The sequence below is a fragment of the Fundulus heteroclitus genome, unplaced genomic scaffold, assembly GCF_011125445.2.
Source record: "Fundulus heteroclitus isolate FHET01 unplaced genomic scaffold, MU-UCD_Fhet_4.1 scaffold_795, whole genome shotgun sequence".
Classification (NCBI taxonomy): domain Eukaryota; kingdom Metazoa; phylum Chordata; class Actinopteri; order Cyprinodontiformes; family Fundulidae; genus Fundulus; species Fundulus heteroclitus.
Window position 1 is genome coordinate 1 of NW_023397247.1, and position 13,664 is coordinate 13,664.

Genomic DNA, 13,664 nt, shown 5'->3' on the forward strand with positions numbered 1-13,664 from the left:
GATGAGGTGAGAATATGATTGAGGCAAGGCAAGGCAAAGCAAGGCAAGGCAAGGCAAGGCAAGGCAAGGCAAGGCAAATTTATTTATATAGCACAATTCAGTACAGAGACAATGCAAAGTCCTTTACATGATTAAAATACAGGAATAAAAGCAAGTAGGGATAGAATGTAGAAACAAAAAAGAACATTTAAAGACAGTAAAACAGTTTAGCTTGAACATTCAAAGGCAATTTTAAACAAATGTGGGACAATGATGTGTTGGCCTTTCCCTACCCTCAAATGATTGAGGGTAGGGAAAGGCAGGGGTTGAGAGAACATGACAAAAAAAAAACTTGCAACACCCTGGTCTGTTGTATCAACCCGTTTGGCTGAAATATCTGCAGTCAGGCGCTTCTTGTTGCCATTTAACTTTCACCTGTGACAGATTTTAGGAGTTTCTTGCATGTTCAGAACATTTAAGTCCACCCCATGTTGGTGGGTCCAGTTCTGCTTCAGATTTAAACAGTAATCATTTAGATTTGCATGGTAAAATTTCATCAATACTGTAAGTTAGAGATGCCATCTGCAGCATGTAAAACTGAGACAATGGTCAGACCCCAACCTGGTCCAACCTCCTCTGTACTGTGCATTTATCTGACACCTGGTGACAGGCCCAGCACGCTCAGACCATGAAGCTAATCTGGCGACCCTTGGACCTGATCCTGGTGGTGCTGCTGGCAGCAGCCATGGCCTTCACCATCCTCAGAGGCCTGGTGAGTACGCCACCTACACTGTACAGTCCGAGGAAGAGCTTTAGGAGTCGTAAAGCTTCAAAATGAGGTCAGTATTTACAATGACAATGTGTTTTTGAACAAAAACACTCTGCAACATTTATCCTCAAAGTGGGTCAACTTTTAAGGTTCAATGAAAAAAATAAATATATGTGAAATCCGATTTTATTCATGTTTCAGGTTTTACTTGTAAAAAGAATAGAAGCACGGTTGCACGTTATTTGCAATTAATATCTGTGCTTTAGAATACAGCTTCATGCTGTCTTCTTTACAAAAGCTATATGTTGTTAACACATCAGCATATAAATACATTGAAACAGTCTCTTATTTAATTCTGACCAAGAATTGTGTGATTCATTTTATTCACCTAAAAGGAATGTCTCAAAAATCCATCAGTATATTACTCTAAATCCAAGTAAGGATGGCAGAGAATCACTCATATTTAGATTAGACATACACATTTTGTTACCAAATGAAGTATAAATGTACATTTCTGATCAAGTGAATGTCGATTTTGTGCCGTTTTCCATCTTATTGACGCTGCAAGCACATTACCTCTCTGCAGGTGGCTCTGGACTCTCCGCTTGAAGCCTGCTCAATATATCTGAGTCAGTATGAACCCTACCTGAAGGATCCTGTGGGCTACCCCAAGGTCATGGTGGGTATTTTTCTCTCAGCCTCACCAGGCTGCTGCTGTAGTGCCTGAAAGCTCCTCTTCGTCCGTATAACAAGCTACGCGAAAGCCTCGGTTCATAGGCATCACTTTGAGAATGCTGGAAACTTGCCCCCAACCCATCTGCTGGCTGAGCCGGCACCTGATTACGAGGCCATTTTTCATCATTAAAGCCCAGATGAAGAAGGGTCCAAAGGCCAACGCATCATTGTCGCACCTTCATTCACCTAAGATGGATAGCAGATTATACTCTGACCGGCAGTCGGTCCCTTTCCAGCTTGCTTTTCTTCCTCTGACCCCCTCACTCATTTGGGTTCTGCTGCGTTTTGTTTAGCCTGCGCTGTTTTGTCAATAGGTTATCCAAAGACATTGCAGCAGCTGCAGCCCGGGCACAATTGCAATCATTGATCAGGCGGACAAATCGCACAGCGGGAACTTGATAAGCTAATCCCCCCCACCCAAAGCCTCCTGTCAACATCTCCCCGGGTGGGAAAGCGGTGTGCCTGTGTGTGTGTGTGTGTGTGCAGAAAGTGAAATTACGTTTCGGCTATCTGCGTTTGCAGATCTGCGTTTGTGCTCGCAAGGCTCATCAGCGCTCAAATTATAATTGTGTTTGAAGGAGCAGAGAAACAAAAATGAAGTTAGGCTTGTTGCACATTGTTAAACTTCTCCTAAAACTCACCAGCCGCCATATTCATTGATGATGAAGGATATTTAATAGATTAATGTGGCTGCAATAACAAAGACGTTTCAACAAAAGACTGAAGGGCATACATGATTGGCTTCTAGGCTTTGTGCTGAACTCATTAGAATTCATCTGGACGCCAGGCCGGCAAAGAAAAGAAACCATTTACTGCTGTAATTTGAGGGGTTTTATAAAGTGAGGAAAGTGGCTTTCATGCGCCAGACGTTTTTGGCTGAAGGTTAAGAAAGTTTCTGCAGTGACCCCTGTGTGGAAGGAATCGTTTCTGCTGAATTCGCAGACCGGTGGGGTTTTTGGAGAGTGGAAACCTGGAAAGGAACAAAAGGGCTTCCAAAATGCAAAAAAAAAATCAATGCTCCCGTTTGATCATTTTATCTCACTTTTGATCTTTCCTTGTTCTTGGTCATTTATTAAAATGTGCACTTGATAAATGAAACTGGAGAACACAATGTTCCCTTCTGAACAGAATTGAAGTGATGCCAGAGATTAAAGTTTGACAGTCGCCTGCGTTTTATTGTTGATCTCTGCAAAGTAATTGACTTTATCCTCAGAGGATACCTCAGAACTTCTTAAATTTGCGTTTTCTTTCAAGGCACCAAGCAGTTCATATCTCGCCTGCAGTAGAAAACTATAGATAACCGGTATCCTCATTTAGTATAAATACAGATTAGATGTTCCCTGAAGATGAAGCTAATAGCCACTCTGACGGGGGCCTAGACAAACAAAAGACTCCCACTGCCTTTAAATAACTTTCTTCCCAAAGCCCTAATGACCGTTTATGTGAACGTGGCTTGAAGACACTGCAAACCATTGTCATGATTTTTATTGGCCGGTTATTTACACAGAAGCTGATGATTATTTTCACAAGACTTGCAGGTAGGAGGTGGTGCACCACCAGTGATCCTCCTGGCTTAACACAAAGTGGGAACATTACATGTAATGTGGTTCCGGACAGAATGAAGTGCTTTAATAAGCATATGGTGGTTCAAGTGCTGCACAGTTTTTCCACTGCTTTCTGCTTTACTTCATATCAGACAGTTACTCTGACCAGCAACCCTTTTTATGTTTGTGTTTGACACAAAGCGCACAGCTTTCTACCTCCATTTCCTGTCTAAATTCTACACGGCCTCAACAGTTAAAAGTCCATCGATAGGGTTCACACACAAGCCCCTTTCTTCAATAAACACACAACCGTTAAAAAAAACCACCGACACCATCAGACTTTGTTCTCCCATACCTTCCATGCTAGCGCCCCGGGGCCTTTTTAAGGTTTCAGATCATGCAGCTGGGATTAAGGAACCAAAGAGACGGTGGCTAACCAACACATTTCTCAGCTCAGACGCCAGGAGACCATGCGGTGTCTTTGCTCCATGTGCACCTGCACTGCTCTACGCTCATTCCACAATCCTGTGTGACCCCACAGTTAACAATGGTCGCCGGTTTGTTATTACCTTCTAAGGTGGATTGGGGGCATGATGGTGGGTCGACTTCAACCTCCCCGTTCTGCGTCAAGGCCTTTCAGTTTATTGTGAGGCATAACGAACACAAGTAGATCACAAAATGAAAAGACGATCTGAATTGGCTAAAGACTTGTTAGGGACTTGTTAGAGTTGTTGAGACCGTAAAAGTCCACTATGGTCTTATAGTAATATCTTTATTGTCATTGAAACATACATTACAACAAAATTTGTTCTCTGCTTTTAACCCATCACCCTTGGGGAGCAGTGGGCTGCCATGTGCGGCACCCGGGGAGCAATCTGGGGTTAAGGGTCTTGCTCAGGGACCCAGAGTGCAGGCGCTGGGGATCGAACCTGGTACTTGCATCCTTCTCTGAGTGCAAGCGCGCTGCTCTAACCACTAGGCCAACACTCCCCCCTTCTTAGACTAGCTTTTAGCTTCAAGCTTTCACACCAGCTCAACTGTATTTATACTGGCTGAAAAGATTGTACCTGCTACCAGTAAGGTATTACATCTTATAACTATTTTAATAAACACTCATTCCACATATTATGGACTATCCACTAAAGATTGAGTAAAAATACTGTAGTTGTCCATAACAAAATGTAGGTGACTGTAAAACTGAACTCTCTAAACCTTTTCAGAATGCAACATTTCTTTTTCCAGTTCATGTTTCTATCATAGGGGAAAAAAAAGCTGCTCATATTCTTTTGACAGGACCTCCCGTCAAAAATCACTTTAATAAAGCCTTTCTGATATTTTATCCAGCTTGATCAGTACGACATTCATCAAGTCCTTTGGAAGCGGTCGGATGTTGCTAGGATTCCAAAGCTCAAAGCCGCTCTGCTCTGTATTCAGTGAGGGTAAGGTGAAGAGAGAACAGAGCAAGGATCCACTGTGTTAATACTCTGCTGAAGTGTTGGCTGGCACTAAACAACACCACCGTATGACATTGATGGAGGCTGTTTTTTTTGGCTCCACACCTTCCCGCTTTATCCAGAGGCGAGATCCCTGGCATTGGTCCGGAATAAAAGCCACGAGCTGCAGACTTTGTGACGCAGTGAAATCAACGTAATGATAGCTGCAGATCAACTTTAACATTTAGAAACATTAGAGAGGCGCAATGAAAACAGCATAATGCTAACAACGGATAAATTATAAAAAAAATGGGTTGTATTTGTTTTTCCCAGATGCTGCACTTGTTCTTTTATGGGCTGCCTCTGCTGGGTGCCTTTCTATATGGCCTCCTCAAACCTGGATGCACGTGGATGCCAGACTGGACAATATTCTTTGCTGGTGCCATGATCCAGGTAAAACCATGATGACATGCATTCAATAAGCATGGATGGCTCTACACACATTGTCAAGGATAAAGCTGTTGTATGCTCAAGTGGGTTGCGCTGACACTGAGTTTTGCTACATAAAGTACTCATAAGAGTTCTGACAATGAAAAAATGTCAAACAATAATTTCTCATTCTATTGATACAACATGGACCGTTTTGATCGCTTTAAACATGTTCTTTATAATAAACAAGCTACTGGCTGTTCGTATTGATCTGAATTAAATCCAGGAGGAAAGGGACTCCTTGATTAAAGCTTTGTTTCACTACAAATGCTGGCTGCAGATTGCATCCTCCCTATCTTCTAAATTGCCTGCTTGTTTAGTCTGAACACCTCCTGTGGTGGTTTATCTTCCCTGTTGGGGGAAAAAAAAAATAATTCAAGTCATTCCATTGGGAAATGTGTGGCAAAAAAAAGGAGGCATCCATTGACCTGCCATCCCTCTGCAAAGAGAACAAAACAGATCCAAGTGAATTTAAAAGTGTTAGTTTTATTTCTCTAAGGGATGTTAGTCCATTCTTTATCTTATTGTGTCTCCTTTCAGTGCCAGTGGGCCCACATCGGGGGGTCCCTCCACCCTCGCACCACAGCTCCATTTCGTATCCCGAATGATGCTTTCTGGACGGTGTTGGGAGCCAACCTGCTCTACGCGGCCGTTCCGGTCATGGTGGCCATGCGGGTTCACAGTAACCCTTATTTCTTCCTAAAAATCGCCCCTTTTCCTGGGCAGACCGGTTTGCCAAACAGCGAGGAGAAAGACACCAAGTACAAAGATAAATAAATCCGCTTTCGCGCTGACCTTTGGAGATAATCACTTATGCCAAGGTTCACGAAGAGCTGTTTTATCACAAATGTCATACTTGAAAATTCCAAAATAAAAGATTATTTTGCTCAAAATGTTTTTGCTTTGGAGTGTTTGTGTGTCTCTGACAAAGATGTTTGCAAAATAACATACATTTACGGATCAAAGAGATATAGAGCACAAGCAAATCCGACTATAAATGCAAGCAACTTATCCTGGTCCAGGAGTTTATTTTTGGTTCCATGTACTATAATGGAGTTTTTTTGTGGTACATGAAGATAATTTTGATGGTGTATATAAACTAACAGATGACAGATGGAGCAGGAGGAGAAGCTGCATGACAAGGCAGTCAGCTGACAAAGCTCACCCAGTGGGGATGCATGGAATGCGGTGTGCTTAGACACTGGGGCTCGGCACCTGGGTACAACCTAGAGCAGACCTTTGTTAGATTCTCTCTGAATCCAACTACACGTACATTTCTCTTCTTTTTTATCATTCATGAGATCGAATTTTGGGAAAAAATAAAGATAACATCTATTTGTGAGGACAGTGAGAAAACTGCCCTGTACAAACTGTCTGCAGCTAATAATGCTAACATTAGCATCTGCTATGTAGCTTCTTAGCGCTAAACTAAAAGGCTATTTTACAGTTTTTATAATTCAACTGGACTGTATTTGATTATCGGTTGTTCTGAACTAAAATCCTTAAACTAACAAAAACTAAGCAGAATAGTTCTTCACTAATCAGTGTTTCTTTAAAACACATTTTGATTTTTCAGAAAAATGTATCATATATCTAAAAATGTATATGTATATAGTGATTCAATGTCCTCTTTACCGATTAAACATTTTACATTTCATTTAAAAATCAAGGTGTTGAAAAGCACATAATCCACGTTGCTTGTGGTCCAATTTTGAAGTTTCAACAGTCAGTGATGATTTGAGGATTTCAAGAGCAACGATATCTGCTGGAGTTGGTTGTGTTTTATCAGAATCATCAGGTTGATGCAGAAATTCGTGCAAAATGAGTCTCAACCAGTAAAAGCACTGTGTGCATATACAGTAGTTTTTAATAAAATTAAAACAATGTTTCTTTGCTTTACTTGTATGTCTTACGTACAATCATAGTACAAAAAAGGGGAGAACTACCAATTCTTAAAGAGAAGTTGTTTGCCTGTGGATCAACTTTCAGAATGCTATCAAACATGATCATAGTATTTTCTTTTATTTAAATGTTTTCTTGACCTCTGTCTGGAACTTAAAGAAACTGCTTGTTGTATAAAACGTGACTTAAAATAGAATTATCTTGAGGTTTGGCAGTGGAAAATGCACAATTTAATCAAACCACTTTGGATCCATTAGTTTCTCAGACCAAAGCTCATTATCTGAAGACAGAACACCATGGTACAGTGTGGCGCTTGTTGTGTCACCTATGACCTGCAGTTCTCACCATCCTATTGCTCAACTCAGCTAAAAGGGAAAAAAAGCAGCTTTTTGAGTCAGGCTCTATGCAACTGAAGGTCAGTCGCATAGAGCCTGGCTTCGTTGTCCCAAATCGATACGTTTTTGGACATTTTCCCAGTTTCGATCTTCCCAAAACAAATTTAAACACAAAGAATGACTGTCAAAGGAAGTCACTAACTGATGTTTCTGTGTGGTTTGGGGCAGAAAAACAAGATGATACTTGGCCTTAACCTCACACAAAAAGGGTTGGGTGGATAAAAACTGGAGGCTGGCGATTACCACAATATAAAACTTTTCTTGCACATAAATCCCTCCATGGTCACTTGCCTGCTGCTGGATTTTAAGTCCGGCTGGTTTATTTATCTGCTTGTCGTTGTTGTTTTCTAACTCTTCCGTTTGCATCGTGTGTGAGTGACATTTGCACCCAAGCATCTAAGCTGCCAGGGGGGTGACTTTGATTGACAGGTATGATGAAATTATCTGACAGGATGAAGAATGACACAAAAAGCTTTGACTGGCCATGGGTGCAGAGAGCAGTACCCTGAAGAAGATTTTTTTTAAAATATCAAATTAGGTCACATGGAAGACAAAAGATAAAACAGACACACTCGTTTGTTTGGTGTCCGTTTAGATAGACACATTAAAATAACCAAACAAAAATAACAAAAATTAACCCCAACTAAACTCAAAATGAAATGGGAATGCAGAAAATTCAAAGGTCAGATACATTTTATGAGAAAGGATGTGATAATTACTTTTTGTTTCTTAATGTATGTTTGCTGTAGCTAGACTTTTTTTTTCGGCAATTTTGATGGGGGTGGCGCCCAACAAGCTGCATAAGATAAGATAGATAAGATACTAGATAAGATACTATTCATGGCTGGGAGCTCGACTGCCATTCTCAGTGTTCCCAGCATGCAGTGTGATAAGGAATAAAAAGGCAAGTCTACATTCAGAGACTAAAACGTCTAGAATTGTTAAAAGTTAGGAATAGCAATTTTTTTAAAAATGTTTTAAAAACTTCAGTCTCTCAGTCATAAACATAATTAATTCCTGTTTAAAAAGCATTTAGACTTTTATTGTGAGACATCTAAACAGCTAAACAACAGATTATAACAGCATAGCAAACCCAAATGAATATCATAAGCTTGTTGGAGGCACTGTCTACATGCCATAAGAGGTGGCTGTGAGATTTTTTTAGTTCAGCAGAAGCATTTTTGAGGTAAAATAGGAGTGCAGTAAAGCGTCTGTTCTGAGGCGTTTGTACGAACATAAACATCAAAATAATGAGAAATAAAAAAAAACTATAAACATATTGCTCTGTGCGAAATGAATCTGTACAATATATGTATTTCATGTTTTAAATTCGATTACTAACATAAATTCACTTTTCTAATTTATTGAGATACACCTGTCCTGTGCTAAAAAAATATAAGCAATGGTGTTGGTATGCTTGTAATTTGTTTCTTTATGTCCTTTTTCTGTTTAAATTGGCAAATTCATTTTGTTTTGGCTCTGCAGTAAAAGTCTTCAGCAACATTTTAGCATAGGTTTGCTTGCAACAATTTATGTTTGCATAATTACTCTAAGAGATAAATACGGAGCCACAAAAATTAGCATCTGCACGTTCTTTAAGGAAATATACCGTATTGTTGCGTTTTGGAGCTGTTTATTGTTAATGTGGCCCTTCAGAGTGTTTTTTTTTTTTAATTTCATACCATTTTAATATACAAATGATCGTTAACCAAATCTATGGACAAGGAAAAGACAGATGTGCTCTATAGGTGCAAGTTAAGATGTTATTATTTTAGCTCGCTGAACCATCAGAGCTCCGGCAGCTTTCCTTGGTACCAACATTTGTCATTGAAATGTCAGCATGAGTCACCTTGCGGTGAATTATGAAGTGCTTTGTTGACTGCAGTGCATTTTGCTGCAAAGATCAACTGTATTTAAAGACTCAGTTAAAGGTTTAGTACCTGTGTGTGAACCTGGAAATGTATGCAGCCGAGTGGTCTCTCCTGCTCCGCTAGCTGCCAGTATCACCATCCTGTACGTAAATTCAAGTGTTCAAAAGCGATACCATGTGTTGTGACAGGATTGTTTTAGGCTGCGAAGAAACAATTGATTTTCATCTGTTGCTGCTGAAAACAGTTTAATAGCTAAATTAATCAATATTCCAGCAAATGAAAAATGGAGAGTATATTTTTGAAATGGTAAGGGAGATACCCGAGGAGTGTGGAGGGAAAAATATTTATTTCTAGGATTTTCAGTAGTTTCAAACAGGTATTCAAAAAGCCAATTTTCATACATTTCAGAGGTTACCACAAGTTGCCAGCGTTGCCGGGGTCAAAAAGTTGCTTTTACTTCGGTTACATCCCTTCTGCTCTGCACATACAGAGAGATTAACTCTGCAAGAACTGACTGTAATTACAGCAGATAATCATTAATAATTTAATAAATGCATCCAAATCAAGTTTTTTTTTTATTTTTCTGTGATGTGTGCTTCCTTTATTCATTAATGATTCAGGGGTTTAAGCTTTGGATATTAGTTGCTATTTGGGGCTGTTGCAAATAATTAAAAAGAAAAGTTATTAATATGCAGTAGTTTGGATCCCTATCACTTGGCTTGTCAAATGTTGTTATGGTTCTTCAAACGTGAATTCATTTGGTCATAGTTTGTTGAATGTGGTCCGTGTCTGGTGTTTCATTTACACAATATAAACTGATTCTGCCAAAACGTGTCGAACAACCCAGACAATGAACAGGCAAATGCGGTAGACGGACGTTATTCTACGGAAACATCAAGACAAAAATCTGCATGAGTAGTAAGTATTGTGGTATGCACAGTGTCTTGGAAGAGCAATCATCCCTCTTGACATTTTCCAACTTGTGTTGAGCACACAGTAATTATCAAAATACACAGAAGTTTGGGTTTTAATGTGACAAAATGTGAAAAAGTTCACAGGACAGGAATACTTTTGCAAAGCCTTGAAGACTGAAGACGCTAATAGCATAAAATATATCTCAAAGGTACCTGAAAATCTCTGCATGTCAGATCACAGATGCAATAAATACATAAATAAATAAAAACTTGGAATTTCAATGAGTAGCATTAGTAAACCTTAGATGTTTCAGCAAGGCTGTCTTAACATTTTATACCTAAATATGGTTAATAATGAGTCATATTGTGTGTGTCTCTTTGTGTGAGATCATATCTATTCTTCACATAACTGTGAGTAAAAAAAACAAACAAGCTTTTGCAAACAAATGATATCTTAACAGCGAAGATTTGCAGACTTGCAGAGCGCTGACAGACTGATTGAATGCATGCGTCACCTACAAGATAAATTAGTACCTCAATTATATTCGTAAGCCCCAAACAATTTAAATAGATAAGTAACAACGATGCTGAATGACAAAGATACGCTGGCATGAGCTTCGGGCTTTAATGTATTCGCCAAGAGCAGCACTTGTTCCTCGCACTCAGAATCTGGTGAGCACTCTCATCTGTTGCCTGCCTCCAGTTTTAGATGGAAAGCTTTTCTTTCCGAGCTGCAGTTGGAAACAACAGACACGATTCTGCTTTTGTTTCTTCTGTCTTATTCTCGGTGCCCAGGATCCATCTTTTCCTCTTCTTTTACTTTCGTGGCCGTCTTTGTTTCCTTTCTGATGCTGCGTGCAGCAGTTGTGCGTGGGTGGCACAATAAGTGGTCCGTCTCAGTCCTCACCGTTCTGCTCGACAAAGACGTCCAATGTTTTTGAATGAAAGGCATCGGCACATTTGAAGAGGTAAACCATTGTGTAATAGTGACAACCTTGGATCTTCAAACATGAATGAAAAAAACTGAAGTGATTATAATAATTTATAGACACTTTGCTCTTCTGTAAAAAACAAACACAAAAAACCTGCGACGACTGCGTACAGTGTTTTTCTACATAGTTGTGAAAACAGCAGGGCAAGCCTTCTTCATGCTCTATGAAAATCTTGCAACCAATGATTACCTTTGGTGGTTCGCTGAGTAATAAGCAGACTTATTCACGCTCTCCCACAGCACTGTTCCTGTGTGCTGAAAAGAGCCCGCTAGCCTGCTTGTACGAGTGCATTATGTTCATGTGACAGAGGCTTTAAATCAAAATATGGCCTCTCCAAAACAGCTCTATAATCTCATGATGAGAGGCACGGGGGGATCTCAGCTGCAGATGTCTGCTCGGCTGTGCAGGAGGCCCTGGAGATCTGTGGAGCGGCGACTGTAAGAAAAAAAAAGAAATGCAGCAGAACATTTTACACTTCATTAAGAGAAGAAGATGAATGTCCGTTCAATCGAGTAGAGTTACTTACACGACCAGGAAGTTACCAAACTATCATGGTCCTTTTGAACTACGTTGTGGCTCCTTAAATTCTTTTTTTTTATTTTTTTTTTTTTTAAAGGACACAACTTTTTAGTAGAATCTGTTAGAAAACTTTACAAATAACAGAAGATTTTATGTTGGAAACGTGCCCCTGTAGATCTGGTCTGGTTGCACCTATGTTATGGTCACACACTCTGGTTTTTATATATAATGTAAGTGACAAAAATTTGAGTGACTAATTGAGCTAAGGGTACCAAAGAGAACCTGGATTATGAAACAAGTAAACAAATAATATTTGGGTTAAAATGAATAATCTGTTTGTTTTCCATACCGTTTTGGTTTAAAGCTGCAGTAGGGGGTTCTGAGGAGATAACCGTGGACTTATGGTGTGTTTCATTTGCCACGGAACTCGAAACTAACGAGTCGCAGATCACATCATCTCCGCCTTTTTCCCTAGAGGTTGACAGTAGGAAAAAACATGTATGCTCATTCCAAAGCCATTGATAAATACAAATACAGCCAACCAGAGCCTCAAAATGGGTTTTAAAGTTACGTTTAATTGCAAAACCTTTCTTTTTATTTTTATAAGCTGTGCTGAACTGTTCAACTGAACGTGAAATGTTAAACAGCAATGGGTGGTTATTCTTGACTGCTTGTTTAGCCACTATGGCTGCTATTGTTAAAATAATGGCAATTTTGTCTATATAAGCGCGGAACTATCCTGTCTAATGAACACTGAACAGTAGTACCTGTATGACTGACTAAATATTACAAAGATAATAGGAAACTGCTGAAACAATCAAAGTGTGAAGCTTTACTCAATATTGCTGCAAGTAGTAGCCAGGCTCGTGTTTCCAGCTTAAAGGGCATTCCAGTTGAAATTTCCAACTTGCAGATTGAAAAATCAGGCCATGTACACAAATAGCAGGATATTTAAAAAAAAAACAAATATCTCCCCCACTTAATGTGTATACGGTATTATTTGAAAAATAATACCGTATACACAGGATCATTTTTAGAAAAGTTTTCATCCACATACACCTGTGTAAATTCACCACTGACCATTATTTTAAACATGCCAAGCATAGGGGGAAATCAGCCAGTCAGAGTCCTTCAACATAAAAGCAATATTGAACAGCACTGTACCGGTGTAAAACAGTTGATATTCAAGCACCTTTTTCTCCTTTGCACATCAACATATTGGAACAGCTAGGGTTGTAAAAATAAAAAAAGTTAAAAGCCTCTGAACCAGCTGTAATGTTTATAATGTTCCATGTATGCTTTTACTTTGAAGCCTCGATACCGAGGAGAAGACAGGAAATGCTGCAGAGGTAACATCCTTTGCTAATAAACGACCAGAGATGCCATAGGTTAGTGAATTTGTCCTGTTTAACACTGATCAGGCACATATTGTAAAGAGTCAATCACCAAAAACAACGTAGAAATCATCACTTCTTTAAGAGTATTCATTTTTTTTACACCACTGTATTTCCAAGCTTATAACAATGGCCACACATATGTGACGTCAGCGTCTTGTCACGCACACACGCAGGCTCAAAGCGTTTTAGAAATCTCCATTTTGGCCGGAGTTTTCAGAATAATCCATTTTAGGCAAGTAAAACGCTGTTTATGTACATGGATGAACTGCATAAAAATTTATCCGTTTACCTAGATACCCAGCTACGTGTGGGCGAGGCCTCAGACGACCGAGGACGATGGAAATTTGCCCCACAATTTCAACAAGCACACCTTACAGGTAATTCCCCCTCGCTATACTGTTCAGGGCAGGCAGAGCCTGCCCTGAACAGTATAGCCTTTTCTTTTTAGCTTGCTTTTTATCATCGGTCTTCTTCCGTTTACCCGTCTTTGTTTTCTGGGCAGGTGCCACTCGACAAACTGGCAGTTTTCCTGTAACATTAGATTGTTTCCTTGCCAGCAGCACACTGGCAATCTTGACCTTGAACTATGGTTCGCGATGTGTGGGGGAGAGGTGTGAGCAGCACGTACAAGAGCATGGCTGACATGGCTAAGAAACTCCTCCTGGCTCTGATTGGTTGTTTCTGACTGGGAGTGGTGTATTTCTACAAATGGCAGTAGGACCAGT

The 13,664-nt window shown here is 39.8% G+C and overlaps 1 protein-coding gene and 1 long non-coding RNA gene across 2 annotated transcripts; one reads left to right on the forward strand and one right to left on the reverse strand.

The window, feature by feature from the left end:
• Window positions 1–649: 649 nt before the first annotated feature.
• LOC118562020 (transmembrane 6 superfamily member 1-like) lies at window positions 650–5,844 on the forward strand (the record flags this gene model as incomplete). The annotated part of the gene is given in 4 exon segments (XM_036134314.1): window positions 650–751; window positions 1,335–1,427; window positions 4,794–4,913; window positions 5,490–5,844. Coding segments are annotated over 4 exon segments (552 nt in total), but the record flags the coding sequence as incomplete, so codon positions are not given.
• Window positions 5,845–9,262: 3,418 nt separating this feature from the next.
• Window positions 9,263–13,014, reverse strand: LOC110369084. Its single transcript, XR_004930444.1, has 3 exons — window positions 11,892–13,014; window positions 11,213–11,458; window positions 9,263–11,032 (listed from the first exon to the last, which is right to left on the reverse strand). It is a non-coding gene; the product is annotated as an uncharacterized LOC110369084 (long non-coding RNA).
• Window positions 13,015–13,664: the final 650 nt, after the last annotated feature.